This window comes from Sinohyriopsis cumingii, chromosome 19 (genome assembly GCF_028554795.1).
Source record: "Sinohyriopsis cumingii isolate HCF-2022 chromosome 19, ASM2855479v2, whole genome shotgun sequence".
In the NCBI taxonomy this organism is placed as follows: Eukaryota; Metazoa; Mollusca; class Bivalvia; order Unionida; family Unionidae; genus Sinohyriopsis; species Sinohyriopsis cumingii.
The window spans coordinates 979,189-999,187 of NC_142979.1; the positions used below are offsets into that span (position 1 = coordinate 979,189).

Sequence of the window (19,999 nt, forward strand, 5' to 3'; positions counted from 1 at the left end):
ATATCATAATATCAGAACCTTGTCTGAGTGGGGTTTAAGCATTATAGTTATCGAGCTGTGGTTCTAGAACCGGAAATTGAAGCATTCTTCTCCTGTTTCTTTTTCTACATAGGCAAGAGGTTTCATATATCAAACTTATAATAAAGTTTTGCAACAATAATTAGTTATGCCAAATCGCAACATTAATATAATATTGAAATAAAATTATGTATAAAAATTAATATAAAGAAATGGAGCGCTTGCAGACAATATTTTCGGTCTACTGACAATCAGTAATTTAGATTATAAAATGAGAGAAAATAATCGTACTATCTTCAGGAAAATGTAGGCAGTTGACTTTAAATAAGAACTCACATTTTTTTATATGTAAAGTAGAGACAAATGAATGTTAACGTCCTGATAACACCAAAAAATGGCAGTTCAATTGTATTCTGGTACTATGTAATTTGCTACTCTCAAATCTTTTGCAACTGTTCGTATGCATAGGCTATCTGCAACACTGATACTTCGTCAAAATGGCGGCCTACAATCATCATACCCACTGGAAGTCCATCTAAGGATGTTCCTGCATTGATAGTAATGGCTGGATGACCGGTGCAGTTAAAGGGTGTGCAGTTTAATTCCATTCCTGAATCTGCCTTGAGCCGTTCTGACAAAAAAGTAGAGACTTGTTCAAAATAAAACATGTTTTTCTTGATCTATAAAGAGGTGTTTACGATCATTAATAATAAAATTAATAATAAAACTGTTGACAAGTTTCTTATTAAGTGGTTGATTCAAATCGGTCCTTAGAAGAATTAAGTTATTTCCCACTGGATGGGTTAATTTCGCTGGGTTCTTTTACGATGTGGGATATTTGTAAAATTTCACTTAGCGAGTGGGCCCAAAATTCGTTTTCACCCCTTATGCTTATATATAAGTGTGTGGAACTTGACACCTTTTCATTATTTTTTATGTTCTTGCTGAAACATGTCTGCAGGTGTATTTAATGTTGTATTAAGATATTATATGAGAGGAAACAATAGGATTATTCACTGGAATTAGAAATTGTTCATTGGACTGAAATATTATTATCGAACTATTGTGAATTATTCATTGGAGTTCTAGAATATGCCATCTTGATACATCAGGACTGTTGGCAAACCAGCACATTCAAGGCTCTGGAGCTTATTCAGAGCATTCGAATATTTAGGACTTCTGAATTATCTTGGATTTAGCTAATAAAACTGTAAGTTCCTCTTAAATTTTTATTTGATAGCTTCCATATTTAAATTATTATTTTTAAAGTTTTACAAAACTTGATGGTTTCGCTTCTGTTACTTAGTTTTTGACTACAGTGTCGTAATAGTACTAAATCAAACTAAATTGTTTTCGTTGTGATAGATACCAATTGTCTTTATTTGTAGTAAATAAGATGAAATATCTATTGCTTACGACTTTTTACATGCGAACACACATATGTATGACAACCAAGAGTTCTTCGGTTTCTTCTTGGGGAACTTGTAAATCAGTTTTGGAATATAAATTTCAAACCTCTTCACCCCACCCCAACCTCCGGTCAAAGATGTATATTTTCTAAACCAACCCTATAAACGACTCAGCTGCCTCCAATTACAGCTCACAGTACGACTGTGCGCAATTAGAAAGTGGACGCACGTGCTGAACAGAGGCTACTAGTTCTATATTTCTTTTTGACAAACACGCTTCTCCTAATGAATATTTAAACGGCTTAAACCTTATCACCTCCAACTGAAGCTGTAAAATAAATTTACATAGGTAAAAAAAGAATGCAAAAAATGGGATGTTGTCTTAAACTATAAATTTAAATGGGGTATTATTTTGGGCCTGAATGATTACTATACCTTTCAATGTGGAGTCTATCTTGGGCAGTTTAGATGCCGTACATGTCGAGGTGGGCATCAGAAGAACATCGTACTCTTCCAGAACCTTATTGTAGGCTGCGGTCAACATGATGCTCAGGTTTTGTGCCTTTGAGTAGAATTTGTTCTGGTAATTCTTCTGAATGAAAGCTCCGAATAGCACCGCTCCCTTGAAGGTTTCCGACATGTCTTGAGGTCTGAGGTTAAATCCTCTTGTCAAAGCATCTTGCATGGACGACGGGTAGTATCCTTTCCAGTGATATCCGTTCCCTATAATGAGCAGACGAAAACGACTACATTATTGTTTAATTTTATTCACCTGCTTTTCAAGATTAAAAAAAGATGGGATGATGCGGACCTAACCGTTAGGACGTGTGTATGTGAGAAACCAATTTTTATATCATGCCTCAATTGTGACCCCTCGGTCTCAATCATAAACTATTAGAGAACAACACTGTATTTACACGTATTGAAGTCGAAAACGAATTTAGATATGGAACTGACTTTGGTTCCCGGGTCTATTTTCATCACAAAGAATATTACCTTAGAGGCATAGATTTTTGGAATGGGTATGACAAAGCAGAGAAGCACTGAAATATGTGTCGAAAAACACATTATTGTGTGTTTGTAACATGTTGGAATCAGAAAAACGGCAGTCGTTATAAAAGGCAAAGATATACATATATGGGCACATGAACTGCTCTTTAAGGCGCATTTTCTATTAATTTTGGAGAATAATTCGACTTAAAACAATGAGAATTCCTTATATGGGGTAATAGCGTTCATCTAACGCAGAGGAATTTTAGATAGCAAAGCAAGCTAGAGATTAAAAGTTGTATTGGTTTCATAAGCTTCATATATATATATATATATATATATATATATATATATATATATATATATATATATATATATATATATATATATATATATATATCTTGGTAACTGCAGAGGTATTAAACAGCTTCCCACGGTATCAAGCAAACAAGCTCTTCGTTAAGGAGAGAAACAAGTTGAATAGACGATACAAACACTGTCCAAAACATTGTTACTTACTTGAATGAAAGGGGACATCTTAACAAATTCAATGATGGAAAAAAGAAGCAAGAAAATTGATAAAAACGGTCTTAAAATGAGTAAACTACAGGTATATTTTGTGCTGTTATCAGGATAACAGTTTTATAAATATATCAAAGATGGGGGTAATCTGTGTAACTGCATGTTTATCATACGGGAAATGAAACAATTTCGACCTAATTCACTGCTAAGTCTAAAGATAGAAACCATGCGCAACGAAAATCAATACCATCTGCGATCAGATGCAACAATATATACTAAAGATGAAATATCCTGGTAAAGTTTTGCCTGGATGATTTAGTGTAGGAAGTATGTCATAAAATGTTGTATCAGGATACTGAACAAGAAGAAATAATAATAATAATAATAATAATAATAATAATTCATGTAAAGACGAGTTATTGTTTATTTAATTTGGTAAATATGGGTCATAAATGTATGTTTTTGTGTGTGTGCGTTCATTTTTTCTAACCTTTATGTGTTTGTTGTTTTCTCTTTTTAATAGGAAAAATTAAATTGTTTGTCAATAAAACTGCATGGTTCTATCTCCTTTTTGTATAAGATGGCCAGCCAAACAGCCGTATTGGATGTCAGAGAAGTATTGTTCTATCTAGGACCAAATAGAATGCAGGATAAGAGTTATCGACCACGTTTCACGACTTTTTTCTTTCATGGTACTATGAGAGTTATCGACCACGTTTTACGACTTTTTTCTTTCATGGTACTATAAGAGTTATCGACCACGTTTAACGACTTTTTTCTTTCATGGTACTGATCACAAACAAATCTTAATAGAAGTCACCAATCAGAAAACTGATTATTGTGCTGAATTTGTAATCTCGACCAATGCAGTTTTAATTTAAACAAGTATGTGATATTCAGAGTTACAAGTGGTTTCTCAGCTGTAATTTATGACAGAGTTACCGTTGCTATGAAGAAATAATTGAGTTTACTCACCGTTTCCTTTATACAAACAACTGTATGCCCCTTCCAAACCAATGGCACTACAAATTGCATTGCCTGTAAACATTACGCATTAAGAATTTCATATATTATCATTCTTAAAATTGGATGAATGAAACATATTGTAAGGCAATTGAAATACAGAAAGATGAATAATCGCTCAGGACCTATAATCTCTATAAGGTACTGATGAAGATTTACATGCAGGCTACCTTTAGAATTAACTATTCCAAAAACCTTTCGAGTCTCCTTCATCAGCAGGCTCGAATTGTTAGTTTATTGTTTGACAAATTATATAAAACTATTGCATTGGAGTGTATGCAAATTTATAATATCACATAAGTAGGTTATTAATGAGTTGATGCTTTAGATTGAGTGAGGATTCTGTGATGACAAAAGAAGATATGTCGTCATTTTGAACATAAATCTTGACCCTGTGTAACAGTCATGATATTTTGATAATCAACAGAATCAATGCTTCATTTTGTCTACTAGTATTTCTTGTTCATAATAAAATGCACGGTACGAAATCGCAGATATCAACAGAAATATGCCAGAAATAAGACGGATGTTTCTAACAAAACTGGACAAGTCTTAAATATTTTTCAGAAAAACAGAAAAAAAGCAAAGAAATCTATATCATCGCTACAACGCAAAATGTAGGATTGTTTTGGCAATTTTTCTTCTCGTTCATTGCAAAAGAGTCCATTCACTACAGTTTGAAGTCCAACAAGATGAAGATTCCATCAAAAGAAAAACAAAATGATCCTGATCATTGTCCTTGTATTGGGTTTTGAAAAAATAAACAAAACAACCCAAACACATACAAATAAATATATAGGTAAATACCATCTTTATGTAAAGGTATTGTCACCTCCTCCACAAGAGCTCCTTTGTTTGAAAGCTTTAAGGCTGTCTCCTTGACAACATTTTGCACGTTCTGTTCACAGCACGCAAACCCTTCAGTTATCAGAGCTATCTTTTTTCCCGTCATTTCAGTTCGGAGCTGAAAATAATCTGATCACGTGTTTACTTCATTTGTGGGCAATACAACTTATTCCTGTTCAGAATTAAGAAGTACATGGTTGCATGTTTATAATCTCAAAATAACTGAAAATACATTTATATTAATCTAAGTGCCTATGCCGAATGCATGAATGCGCAAAACAAATCTTGATGCAATTTTGCAATGCACTGCATACTGCTACAAATTATATATATATATATGATATACATGCATATCCGAACTAATGGTAGTATCAGTGAAGATTTAAACTGTGGAATGTAATGTAATCTGATAGTAACGACTTTGTAAATAACCAATCTTCGGAATTTTGAAATATTCAATAACATGAACAAGAAACCTTTATAACTACAACCACAAGAAAAGAGTGAATCAAAACAGCTGTCATGTGAATATGAACATATTTTGCCTTATATTTAAACACGAACAAATCATATCTATAGCGTTGTTTAGATTATAGATTATATGTATGTGAAACAGTATCATCACATCACGAATCCTCACAAGCAGGAATGTTTGAAAAAAGAAATTTACATTATGTGGAGAATGATTCCATTGAATCAAGTAAAAGTAACTGGAGTTCACCAAGTATTATTCTGCCTAAACTAGACAATGCTTTCTGTATGTGTACTGAATACAGAAAAGTCAACGGTGTGCCCAAAGCCGATTCATTTCCATTTCCATGAATGGATGGTTGCATAGACAAAACTGGAAATGCATAATGTTTCCAAGTTCGACCTTTTTAAAAGAATTCTGGAAATTTCAACTCACAGAAAGAGCAAAAGAAATCTCTGCACCTTCAACTCCAGATGGACGTTATCAATACAAAGTGATGCCACTTGTCATGAAAATTTATTTCTCCATCAACATCCCAGCGTGTAATGGACATGATAACATCTGGTCCAGACAATTGTGATACTTATATCATCTACAACGATACCTGGAAAGATCACTTTGAAACCATTCATAAATTCTTTGATTGACTAAGTCTTGCAAATTTGACAATTAAGTTAGGTAAAAGCAAGTGTTACATGCTTGTGTTAAATTAGTTTGACATATTGTTGAACACGGTCAAGTTAAACCAGTAGAAGTTAAGATCAAAGTAATCTCTGAATTCATAGCGCCTGTTAATAAAAACCAGCATGACGCAATATTTGGTATGGCTGGGTATTATCGGAAATTTTGCGCCAGTTCTTTCATAATTGCTGAACCTCTGGCCAGTGTGTTGAGTAAGAAAATACAGTTTCATTGGTCTGACAAATGTCAGGCAGTTTTTGAAAACTTAAAGGTCATACTTAATAGTGCACATGTTCTTTCGTCTCAGAACTTAAGTCAATCATTTAAAAAGTCTGTCGATACAAGTGATGCTGTAAATGTTTTAGTGTTGATTACAGAAGACGAAAATGGTGTGCATCATCCAGTGTGCTATTTCTCTAACAAAATAAACAAGCAACAGAGAAATTATTTTACAATCGTGGAGGAATGTTTTGCTTTGGTACTGAGTTGTGATAAACTGTTTAGGATTATTTGGGATTTAATTCACAATACTGCAAGATCCTCTTGAATTTTCACTTTCTACCATACATAAATCAATGTATTTGTTGCGATTGATAATCTAGTTTCTTTCTATTTTATCAGGTTAATTGGTTTAAGACCACCGAACCAGTCTCTCTCTCTCTCTCTCTCTCTCTCTCTCTCTCTCTGGGTGGTCAATGATTCGAACCCAGGCCGTGTCATACCAAAGACTAATAAAAATGACACTAACAGCTGCCTCGCTTGGCGCTCGTCATTAAGTGGTTATTGTAAGGACTGGTCAGACTGGTATCAGGATAACGTGATTGGGTGGGACATCATGCTACATGTCTGCGGCATTATGCCTCAGTGCTAGACATCACTATAAAGTACCATACTGCAGACTTCGTTGCAATATGATTGAAAAATTGTTACAGCTGCGTTACAAATCCAAATTACATGCATTCTCTCTCTCTCTCTCTCTCTCTCTCTCTCAGGATCTTAACAGATTATAATTTACAGTTTGAAAGTTTTTTTGATGGGGCGGGGGTATTTTCTAAATTTATATTTAAGCTGTGTTTTGCTGAAGAAAATGCAGTAGTTCTGATATAGTGAAGCTTACTTGTTTCGTGTACTCAGGTACGCGAAAATTGCTTGATTGCCTTGAATCATTATTTCCATCCGGTCCTGAGATAACCTGAAAAAAAAATCAGAAAGTTTGTTATCAACGTCCTTAACAAACTGTCAGCTTTGCATAGGACAGGGCAACTCAAAAGGATCTGACGTTTTTGGTTGAATCAGAAGTTTATCAACTGTAAAAGTGTAATAAAAAGAAAAGCCTCCCATATAATGCTGTATTTGGACACATCAAAGGCTCTAAAAACTGCTTGAACAAAATGTATGCAAAGCCATATGAAAATTATATAATAGTTCAAACAACTGTATCAACTCAAGAAGACCTGTTATACGGTATCACAAAGATATATATGTTAAAAACGTTAATATTAATAAATTATGAGGAAAGTATTTTGGATGGGTTACTTTGTTTTGCTTTTGTTTTGCTTTTTGATGATACATATGGTGACTTCTTAAGGAGAAAAAGTAAGTCATTGTGGTGTGTGGGACAGTTCTAACACTCTAAATGAGGCAGTGGCGTGCTCTGTCTGACTGTCTCCTTGCCCTGACACGCAGGAAAAATCTCCTCTATGTATATGTCAACAGATGTATATATTTATGTATTTGGTTATGCGGGATAGGATAGATAGACCGGAGGTCATAAGCAATTGATCTATGTATAGCTCTTCCCCGTACATCAATATAAACAGCACCAACATGGTTGTTTGTTTGCGACACAGCTAGCCAAGTAGGTTATTTTGTGTCAAGGGAATTGGAGTAAAGTGCCTTGCCCATGGACACACGACGGTAGCTGACCTAGGCTGGTCCGAGGGTAGAATTCGAACTCGCACCCTTTCGGCCTGCTAGCCACTGAGCCTACGCAGTTCCTCGCACCAGCATGATTAAGCGGACAAATATTATATTCTATAACAGACATCTCAGGAGGAAAGGTTACTAATATTATCAAACGCACTGTTTCTCACAAAATGGAGATAGAGACTCATATGAATTAAAGACATGGATACTCACCCAATGGGATTTTATGCCTGAAAGAGGGAGAGGGACAAACCTAGAAAACCAAATTAGATATTAATAAACAATAACATGAAAAGGAGGGAGATTAAATTCATCTTCGTATATCATCAAAAGGAAATAAAAACAAACCTCATGCAAAACGATTTTCAATTTGATTTTGGATTTTTTTAATTTCTTTTAGGGAAAATACATAATATATCAAAAATAGGGGTGGGAAAGGGAATAACAAACAAAAGCCATTTTTTTAATTTGAACATATGAGGGGCGGGGAGGGGCATATCTAAAGCTCTAACCATATATATGTGATGGGAAGGGCCTGCGAGGTGTCCAGAAGAAAAAAACAAGTAGATTCCAACAAATACTGTTGAACAAATGGCAAAAAATGCTCAACACGGTTATATAGTAGAAAGTAACAACCATTATTGTGCTAAATATATTCTGAATGAGATGTGTCCGTCATACGAACTGGCAGGTAAGTTCTCATGCTGTAACAATAGTTTGAACAATGTGGCTAAGTCAAACCTCCAAAAGAAGAGCACAGTCATGGACATTTCTGGCCATCGGTCCGAGATGATCGAGTGTTATTTCAATGGGACACGCTCCGGTATAAGGAACCAGTCCAAATGACGGTTTCAATCCCACAATGCCACACCAGGAAGCTGGTATTCTAATAGACCCTCCTTGGTCCCCTCCAATCGCCATGTCGATTTCTCCAGCGGAGACCTTTAAAAGATGTTTCAATTTCCATAATTCAAAATTGTTGTAACTTTGGTTAACATTTTTTGACACTTGTCAGATTTATTCACACACACGCACACACACACACAAAACTAATCATTTCCATGGAAAACATCTTGTATACAACTCAAAAATCTTGGCAAAAACCAGATCACCATTACTTCCATTTACAAGCCGCGATCGAGATCATGACAAAAGTCAGGTACAGAAAATATATTACACGTATACAACATTACTAAAATAGATCTGATTCCGGAGACTTCATTTCCACACTTGATGATCTCGTTCTACCATATGCTTTTAGGACTGTACAACTGTTACCATTACATACATGCCCATATAACTTTTACAGACTTTTGGTGCCTTTACCTTTAATATTTTATTTTCTCTTATAGTACTTCTTGTTTCCATTGGAATCGAAGGATTTATCTTCCTAAAGTTTTTGTGCAAATCTTCATTTATAAGTTTAAAACATCACTTTAAATTGGCACCAGATATCCATTACTGAGCTGCCGTTAATATGAATTAATTTTTTTGATTGGAAAACGGGCAAAATGTTCCATTCCACGTATCGTTCAATTGACTCTTGAATTGAACTATATAATGGCCATATATGCGATATAACCTGTATTTGGCCACTTATTTAGTGCATTGGCATATATAGTTTAGTTTTATGTGTTCATTATTCATCTTCATAAAGATCCTCAGAAATTTCACTTTCTTCAACTCTGAAATTAATGGGTGTTGCTTTTGTGGTGCTTTATGAACTGCCAGGAATAGGTTCTTTGAGACGTTTAAAACGTTCCGTTCCTTCTGGCCTGCAGTTTATTCTTTTTACAGCCCCACAATGTTTTCGTTTGTGGTGTGACGAATTATTATGCCGTCACTGTGGTAGGTGTTGGGTGAGGTGCTTCCAATTTTTTTAATTTAAATTATTATAGAAGTCCCACCCAGGATCGACTTTGGATGCAAGTTAAATTAGTGAAAGATAGATGTAAAGCTCCAAGCCCCCAGTCAGCAATGCCAACGGGTAAATGACTGAAAATACAAAAAATGTGACATTGAACGAATAACAATTTAAAGACAATTCAATAATCAAATGATTAAAATTTCCCAAGTACTCTCCTTCCGCTCGACCCTGTGACGGCCTATTGCATCATTTGATTAGTAGTGTGAGATATCTTTCAGTCTGTCCTTGTATTCCATTCATCTGTGTATTTTTCCCTCCTATTCCTGCTATTCCTTCTCCTCTTCCTCCCGACTTTGTCCAAATTCCTTCTCTCCGCCGACTCCTCGATACTTCTCCTCCTTCTCCTCTTTCTCTTCCTCGACTCCTTTTCCCTCCTCCTCCTCGACTCTCTCCACCGACTAGACTTGTCGACTGCGACTGCTCTGCTAGTCTCACTTCCGTCACCCCTCTTAGAGACTCGAGACTTAACTAAACCGGAAGTTCTGTCCCCTAACATTTTCCTGTGAAAACACAAGGACGGTACGATATTTTCCTAAGCCCTCTCACCTCCCACTACACACATCCTATCATCAGACAACAGCTATTAAATTCTTCGGTCACGCATTCATTCACATCGAAATACTGATACGTCCTTGTATGGTAAAACAACGTCGTAATAAAAGCACGGTATCAATTACTTCTCATACATACATCAATAAATTGCGTCACATCAGTACATATTCCTAATTCCGTTATACCAGACAATATCACAGCAATCAGACTCATTTCTTTACATTACAATTCATACAAAGTACACAAATATTAAAATATCCATGCATCCATATTAACTAGCCTTACACACTTCAACCATTTTCCAAATTCACAGTTCAAGAATATGTAAATTATAACATATTACATGAATAAATGCACTAGTTTACAACGAAGTAACCTATCAGCGAATGACAAAATTAATTCTGACCACAAGCTAACAATCTATACAATTCTCTACATAATATTCAAATACACCTGTAAATGAACACTACAAAGGTAATTCTACATACTAAACGATCATAGTAATTAAGTATACATACTATCATAATTACAATTACAATGCCGTAATATTCTGCAAAAAATCGAGCAAATAGCTTACTGACCTTTACGAAGCTTTGTCTTTTCTTAGAATCTCCTCTCTAAGTTTTACTGCCAAATTACGAGTGGCTTTCTCGGTGTAACCCTATATTGCTCAGCAATCTTCCTAGGAGAGATTAAATTTTTGCTTACTAGTGAGAAGTTATAATTCGGACAGAAATTGTTATCACACCCTCCGTCTCAAGTCCGATTGGATGTCGCTTTGACCCGATCCAATCAAACTTAGCGGACAATATCCTTCTCGCTGTATATCCACGTGGAGACGGATTTAGAACACGCCCCGTTTCTCGTAGGTTCCTCTGATCTTTGTAACACATATGTGGGAAGTCAATCGAGCTAACGCCTGTGCCGATCCAAGATGTCAGAGCTTCTCTCTGGTCACGGTAACCTTGCGTAAGAGATTACCTCTAGCCTGCGGCTATGTTTAGACATCAAACCATGGCTTGTAATAATGCCTTTGTTTACAAACGACCTACTAACTGGGACTGAGCAAACGTGACATCGTTACTAAACTGTATCTTCTTTTCTTCCGATTTGAGAAGATCAATACTTGACTTCTTCAGTAGATTTCCTGATATGAGGAAGGGTGGAACAAATGTTATCCCTGGTTGCTGAACAATGGGATTTGTAATACTTCTGCCCTAAATCAATGAAGACTTGACTGTAATGTTGGTGTCAGATATATATATATATATATATATATATATATATATATATATATATATATATATATATATATATATATATATGAAGTAGCTTTATTTAACACAAAAGTATGAAACTGATAAATATATTTTAAATGCATATTTAATGCCATAAGAGATTAACTAAAGTATAAAATATCGAGGTTAACACCTCTAAATTTCACTATCCGTCAGAACTTACATAATTACAATACTTCATATTTTGTCTCATATATGCTGTCTTTGACTTCATCTATTGCTTCTTGACAAATATTGTACTCATGTTATCAGACTCTAGCATGACATCATTGGACATGGTCAGAACACAGACTGATTAACAGCTTGTTTACAGTCATAACGATTTTAAGAAGAAGAAATATATTTGTCAACAAGAGGTACGGCCATGTATGGAGAGCAGCGATAGTCATGGGTGCTTTTTTAAAACAGCAGTCTCTCTCGACATTTTCCAGAATGAAATGGTAATGCAGTAACTTTCGGTCATCCAGTGTATAAAAGATAAGTACATCTTCTGTGGCTGTAGAAAGATATATAAAAAACTTCGAATAACGCGGTATCATCCAAAGCAAAGAAATAATTTGCATGTAAATTGCTATCCACTGAATGAAACTTAAAGACTGGGTTTTTTTTGTACTGCTGACTCGTGTATAAATACATCATTTAATATTACAAGTGTTAAGGTACTGTTTCGTCATGATAGACGTACTGCGATGTTTGTCTTTTTTAAAGTAGAAACACGTTTATTGGTTTCAAATTGTGGTTTTTTAATATCCAATAAATGGTTGACAACATTCAATAAGTGGAAAATGGAGTGGATCATCCCACACAATTTATCTGCCGAGGAAGTCACGTGATAAGAGAGAAAATGATGCAGTTGTGTGATCCTAAAAAATACAGTAGCCACGGAACAATTTTGAAATTAGATCTCCAACATCGTAAAGGATAAGAGCCAATCAGTGCATACCTTGTGGGTCATTCAAACTATGGTTGCATTTTGTGCGATGAAAGTTTGGCAAAAATGTGGTAGGAACCTGAAACATATCACCATGAGCTTTTGAATTAAGTTTTACTTCGGGGAAAGGGGGAAGGCAATTTCAACCTCTTGCCCGTGACTCCCTCAGACCTATAGACGTTCACACATATCACCCACACATTATTCCATCATACAGCATATGTGTACAATAAGCAGTCTGGTTCCCTTTTTCAGAAAATCTGCTAGTAAGCACAGTACTTATAAACAGACAACTAGTCTAGAAATCACGTAGAATGCTCACACGATCAAGGTAGACAAGAGTAATGTGTAAAGTCCATGATTTTTACCTTTGCGTTGACCACTGTGACGACTATAAGCCTTGAGCTTTTTCATCGCTTACATGGTTTCACCAAAGTAAAACAGCACATTCTATAGCATCTAGATGCAAAACATCTTTAAATAGAAATGCATGGTTTAGACATGAAAACGTCTATCATAGTCATTCACAGTCTAGCAGGAAGGCCACATGTGTACTTCACAGAGTATTAGATTCATTTAAAGACTACGATCCAAGGCATTCAGGAGAAACATAGGCCAATTAGTGCGACTCAAATAAACGCAACTACTGTAGAACGTAGAAAGCTCAAAGGAATGCTTTTTCAGTTCGAATTTTCAGTCCTTTACAGGGTTTCGATGACGCTGACAAGAGAATGATATACAAAGAGAATGCTATACAAAGAGACTGCTATACAAAGAGAATGCTATACAAAGAGATTGCTATACAAAGGGATTGCCCAAATCCTTTTACTGAAGCTTAGCGTTCGTGTGATTGAAGTGGAGTGGTTCACAAAAAGCTGATTCATCTGAGTGCCAGAGTGCCATATATGAAACTTTATCAGAGAATGTAAGTTTTCTTATTTGCTTGATGACCGAAAGAAAAGAAAATTTTCTCCTTTTGTCTTCGTTGTGTGATCTAATCCCCCCACCAAAAAAAATGAACATGAGTTAGATTAAGTGTCTGACTTACGAGGAACTCCTTTACGGGAAAGACTTTGTGCTAAGATATTCGTTACGAACACAAAACGTGGTTCATGCACGTAACACAAATGACCAGGCATATTGTGGCAGTATCTATAAACACTGATTACCGCCTCCAGGCCCCTTCTCAACACCTCCTCCAACCCACCCCAGCCACCGCTGCCGTAGAAGGACAGTTTTGTTTTTAAAAAGACTCCAGTTGATTATTATTGTGCTAGTGACTCTGTCCTGCGCCAAAATGACCTGGATGAAAACCTTGCTGAACAAATGCCTCATCTCTCAGTGGCGGTAAATATCTCTGGAAATTTACCCGAATTGGCAACACTTGTATGTCGTCATCATTGCCAACGATCAGACCAAGGGTACATTATATGTAGGAAATCAGCGTAACATACAGACAAGGGTCATTTCCTAACTTCCCAAATCGCTAATCGCAGACACCAATGTCGACCACAAATTTGTTATTTAGATCCCATGCTCATATGTCTGTGTTGGCGAAGTGATCGTGATCATGTGTTCTACACTGAATACAATTTAATATAGAGACCAAGAGTGTACGCAAAACTCGTGAGAAGTGTGTGTGTGTGTGTGTGTGTGTGTTTGTGTGTGTGTGTGTGTGATTTGGATTTTTAACGTAGCTTTAAAAAGTTCAGTCATATCGCTACGACGTCTGCAGTGTGGCAGTTTACAGTGATATCTAGTACTGGGACTTCACAAGGAAGCAATTAACATATGAAGTATGAAATCAACGATGACAAGGAAGAATAAGTGAGCCGGACAAGGTATCCACTGGTGATACAGACATGCGAAACAGTGAATGTAGTAAGATACCTCAGGTATAAGAATCAGGTCATATCCTGCAAAGTTAACGATTTCAATTCAATACTCTGTGACTCGTATGGCTAGATTGTATGGCTGAAATCAGACCAATACACAGTGCACACTTCAGTGAAGTAATCCGTAGTGGAAATGTTCAAGCACCGAGCTGATAAACCAGATGGAGTGAGTTTTATTCGAGGTCGTACGGGCACAACATGTTGCTGAAGAGTAAATGATGTTTAACACAATATGTTTAAAAACTTGTGGATAATGCGAATGACCATGTAACAAACCCATACACTACAATGAGTAAACAAAATTGTTGTCAAAATAAATAAAATGGGATATACGCTTAACTTATCTGTTGAATTGTGTGAGAAAATATGTAGATCATAGAGGGACAGACAGTTAGACAAACATATAAATTGAAGACCCTAGCAACAATCACCTCAAATCACATCATTCTTAAAAGAAAGTAATATATATTTCAGTCATGCTGGTGAATTCATCATCGTATACTCTCCAACAAGAGCAGAACACCCAGACTTTTCAATACAATAGGTAAACCAGGTGACCCCTTAACATTAACTGGTCAAGAAATGTAAACAAGTTGAATGATATACAAACATCATATTGGTCAGAAGGTAATATACTTGTTTTGGATGCCCTCTGGTTCTTATCTATGTCACATAGGGTGATGCAACCATACCTAGATCACCATGTCAAACATATGCAGATGACGCTATATGCGGAGACATTCACAATTAATTTCAGACAGTGCATTCTCTCTAAATCTTGGCTGACAAACGCATCTAGCTACAACCATCCTAGAAGATGGATGGATTCAAAGCTTAAAAATGTACCGTCTTACCAAAACTGCACTTCCGGAACTGGAACCTCCACTGGATCGGCTCTTGTCATGGGGGTTTAGTGTCGGACCAGTAACGTTGGTGAAACTGCTAAAACAACAGCAGAGGTCCTCACAGTTTGTCTTCCCAAATATTCTACCCCCTACACAGAGAAAGAAGCAACAAACTGTATTACAGCCAAATTATGGTGAAAAATAATTCGTCTCTTTAATTAGTTATGAAATTGATCCTCTGTCACTCACCTGTTATTTCCTCCTGCAACAGTCTCTGCCATTCCTGCTGGGTAACGAAAGCTACAGCAGGTATAACGATTATTAAATCCGGGTGAAAAATTAATGCCAATAATGTAAGAGATAAACAAAAGTTGCATTAAAACAGCTTTATTAAGTAGTCGATGGGCTCAGTTTAAAACACTTTCATGTAATTGGAGTCTTGCATATGTATTTGATCCATCAATAGAAATATAATTATTGTACTAAAACTTTAAAGAGAAGATTATTTATTTCTTTTCAAAGGCTATAAGTAGTTGTGTTCTTCTTTGTCCAGCGTTTTCAAAATAGACGTATGACATTCACCAAGAAATTTCAAAAATTCCAAGGGAATGACTCTGTTGGAAAGAAACCAATTTTCCTTAGTATAACATGTTTCTTCGAGAATACTTACTCGATCATCATACGTTAGGAGAACTAATTCTACCGCACAAATCCAGCCCTCCCACATACTACTTTTAGCTACAGTTGATAAAGGACACAGGGTACTAATGATATGGAAAAATGGGAACCAGCCTGAAAATGGGTGAAAATAAAATAGAGTATATATAGGTTTGGCAAACTAGGATTGGTTAATAATGTAAGTAATGTTTTAGGAAAATAAATCTTTTGAGAGTTTATCCTAGTTGTAAATGATTTTTTTTAGAGACAATGTTTTATTGATGGAATTTCAGTCCTTTAACAGTCATGAGTTTGGAACACTCCTTACTAAAATTAGCACCGGGCTCTTTTGTGCGGAAATGAAAGCACATGTTTCAAACACATACAGATTCAGAAAAAGCCGCGGCTTATATCCTTTCCTCAACACAGAATCTGACATCCAGGTTTCATCTATACTGATAAATATAGGTATGATAATAAACACTCAAATTTTAAGATATTGAGTTTTTTATATCATGGTGATTGCATATGTTTACTATAGGAACTGAATTAGTACCGTGAGTCCTAAAAGTTGTCTGACAATGTATGTGGCGGTTGGGCAGAGTGATTGCACCTTACGTATAAGAATTGGCGGCAAAATCTAAGAACCTCTCCGTTACTACTGGAGCGGAATGCATGCTCTCTAAGGACGTAACTACTAAGTATTCTCAAAAAAACAAACAAACATATTTTACTAGGAAAAACTGGTTTCTGCTTTAAATATGTTATTCAATCATAATACCTTAGGAGAATAGGTAAGAGGCGGAGGGAGGTATATCCCTTTACCCCGAGGATACAATCTCCGGTTCCCTAAGGTATGTGAGACAGCTTCTAGGTAACCTGATTGGACAGGACACCATCTGTAAGGGGCACAGCTTCAAATAAGACAAAATTCCCCCTTCCCGTAAATCCAGCTAAGTTGTGAAGCCGCGTCTTGAGAAAGCTGCTTATCGACCTAGAATGTTGACCTTTTTGAGCTGCGAATATAGGTCATACCAGATTGAATTGACCCCTTTGAGATGACAGATCCTTGAGATCAAAGCTAGAAAATGTGGACTCCGATATTCATCCCACAGCCTGATTGATGTTGGTTAGTGAAATAGATCCGTACGAATGCTACGTTGGTGTCAACGGATCTAACCTCGTGAGATGAAATACCTATTAATTTCATGTGAGCTGGGATAACTAGTTTCTTAAGGGCATAAAGACATGCACACATATTAATATTGTAGCCCGGACCTATTTTGTAAAGTTGCATAGGCTACCCGTGCAAGTGAGTAAGTGCTCTTTGAATATGATGGAATGATTATGTACCTAAACATGAATCAAGTGTCGCCCATATAAACATACAAGAGCAAGACTCAACTTAGTAAACTGTGGAAAGAAATACTATCTGTACTTGTCTGACCAGAGCGGAAGCAAGACATAAATGTACACAAGTGTCGACATTACACACAAAACCTTTTGCATAAAAAGGAACTTAGGCACCGTTATAGATACTTACAAAGTAGGTGCTACAATATCCATTATGAGGCAACTGTACAAGTAAAAACATTGAAGTTGGCCCTGGACGCTTGAATGCCTTGGTATAGAAATTCACCGATAAGTATCCGTTTGTTATGGAATTAAACATATATTAGGAGCTTTTATATTTACTGTTCTTGTTGATTTATTTCATCTTTTTCAATTAAATTGTGTACAGAATGCATAACTGAAACAGGTTATCAATTGTATTTCCAACTATATTTTCAAATAACTATTTTGTGGAAATTAAATAGTGACATTTATATAAACTAAATCCTCCATTATGTTCATGGGTGAATAAATCAACAGTCACAAGTCAAACACCATACAGTCGTTGAGAAGTTGACGTTCGCGGTCTATGCAGCTGCATTAGACTCTGAAATACGGAATCAGCTCGGGGGATACCTGATTTGTAACGCTATATTACCAAGGATTTCGATCGAGCCTAGAAACGGTTATACTTGTCATACAGTACATATACAGATTTCGGTGACCGTCTCCGACCGCATGGCGAGTAGAGCACAAGAGAGCGAAAGAGAGTAAATCTCAGTCACAACTGACCAAAATTAAAAAATGAGTACCGTGAAAGGTGTATTTTAGCCTCCTCCACCCCTATTTATGTGTCTATGTGTCCACCCGTATTTATGTGTCTATGTGTCCACCCCTATTTATGTGTCTTTGTGTCTATGTGTCCACCCCTATTTATGTGTCTATGTGTCCATCCCTATTTATGTGTCTATGTGTCTATGTGCCCACCCCTATTTATGTGTATATGCACTAGTAGGGCATATCTGAATTCAATTCTCTTGATTATAGACCAAAGCGTCTCAGTGATCTGACCTGGTATAACTGCATGCAGTCTTAAACTAAACTTACTGTTCAGAAACCATTTTTCTTTATTAGACTTAAATATGATGGTGGCCTTAGTTTTTATTACACTAAGTGCTAATTATCCACGATGATTGTTCAAAAGCTTACTGAAGAACAAAATGTATTGTGGAAAATCTCATTTTTCTTTCAGTCACAATGACCCTGATGTTTTTTTTTTTTGTAACAAAATATTCGGCACTACTCGTGCATGTCATGCATAAAGTTTAGTCCAGGCCTGTGATGTGTAATTGTAATTATTGTGAGGAAACCATGCTCTGTCAATCACAGTATTTTTCAACTTTCTACCCCCAAATTGATAGGTTTCTCCTTTACCCAAAGTGAAATCATCAAAAATGTATGGTCTAGGTATGTAATGTAAAACTAATACGATCCGACATACACATTTTTTTCTTTTTTAAAACATTTTGACTCAGAAATGTATAGGCCTTTTTGTCACTCCAATATCAAGCCACTTAACAAGTTTGGTAATGGTAGATGTTGAATATCTGGAGTTATTGGAACTTGAAGGAAGCCAAATAGGGAACATGCCGACGGGCAGATGGACTTCGTAACATGAATGCACCCTTCCTTATGGCGGAATATAAAAACAAAGTACGACAAAGTAAACAATACATTAAGAAGCTGCATGAATATGTTAGTTTATGTTTGTGAAATACCACTTCGTTGGGATATACTGTATAACAGATTGATATTTTGAGCTAAATGAGCGGGAAAAGCAATCAATCTGTTTTGCTTTAGGCCAGGCGACAGTAGATGTTATGGATTTGCTTTGGATTGTTTCTGAAACCGTAGTGTCTGATTGTACTTTTGCTGTCACAGAAAGGCATTGATCTGCATCGGTATAGAAGGGGGAACTCAACCCTATATCAACATATTTTCCATTTTATTGACAACGTTTTTAATGTAAAGTACATTATGTAAAACTATTGTACTAATTTCTGTGTTAGATTAGCTATGATATCTGAAAACCAAACAAAACAAAGAAAACAAAAGGAACAAATATGTTTTACACAATATATGAATAGTACTATTTGAGTATACCTGCATCCAGTATTCGTGTGACAACTGTTGCGTCAAATTCAGGCACGTAACCCTCTAGTAATTTTGAACCATTCATCATGGGGACACCGGCGACAGCCACATTGTCTTTGATTCCGATAGTTTTACCTGAAAGTTTGCCATCGTCGGCTCCTTTGATGTCACATTTCCAATACCTAAGTGACAAAATGCACTAATGAATCAATCAATTAATCTTTATTTATTTAATATACACGTATAACGTTTACTTTGCAATGTCTCATATTTAGAGTGAAGCGGCCAGGACTATTGAGAATAAGACATAAGAAACAACGATCCTGAAATATGTAATGTGATTGGTTTAGCTCAGAACAAAGTTGCGGATAAAGAAATAACGTTTAGTAAAGTTATGGGGGAGCGTAATAAGGGAGGCATTGTCGGTAGGACGAAAGCCCTGGTGTGTACCAGGGGGCGATGTTCCCGAAAGTTCCTATTATCAGCATTGCCATGCCATAATTTTAACCATATTACAACTA

The 19,999-nt window shown here is 36.1% G+C and overlaps 1 protein-coding gene across 2 annotated transcripts in view; it reads right to left on the reverse strand.

Annotated features, from left to right (window-relative positions):
• Positions 1-332: 332 nt before the first annotated feature.
• LOC149775033 (uncharacterized) overlaps positions 333-19,999 on the reverse strand; it is a 33,950-nt gene continuing 14,283 nt past the window's right edge. The window contains exons 4-11 of one of the 2 annotated variants that reach the window (XM_089943261.1): positions 19,488-19,660; positions 15,345-15,484; positions 8,629-8,829; positions 7,079-7,153; positions 4,770-4,926; positions 3,915-3,977; positions 1,863-2,150; positions 333-649 (exon numbers count right to left, since the gene is read on the reverse strand). In XM_089943261.1, coding sequence (XP_089799387.1) covers positions 456-649; positions 1,863-2,150; positions 3,915-3,977; positions 4,770-4,926; positions 7,079-7,153; positions 8,629-8,829; positions 15,345-15,484; positions 19,488-19,660 — 1,291 coding nt within the window. In that variant the 3' untranslated portion in view covers positions 333-455. The remainder of the gene's footprint in view (positions 650-1,862; positions 2,151-3,914; positions 3,978-4,769; positions 4,927-7,078; positions 7,154-8,628; positions 8,830-15,344; positions 15,485-19,487; positions 19,661-19,999) is intronic. The other variant, XM_089943262.1, reaches the window with a different exon arrangement.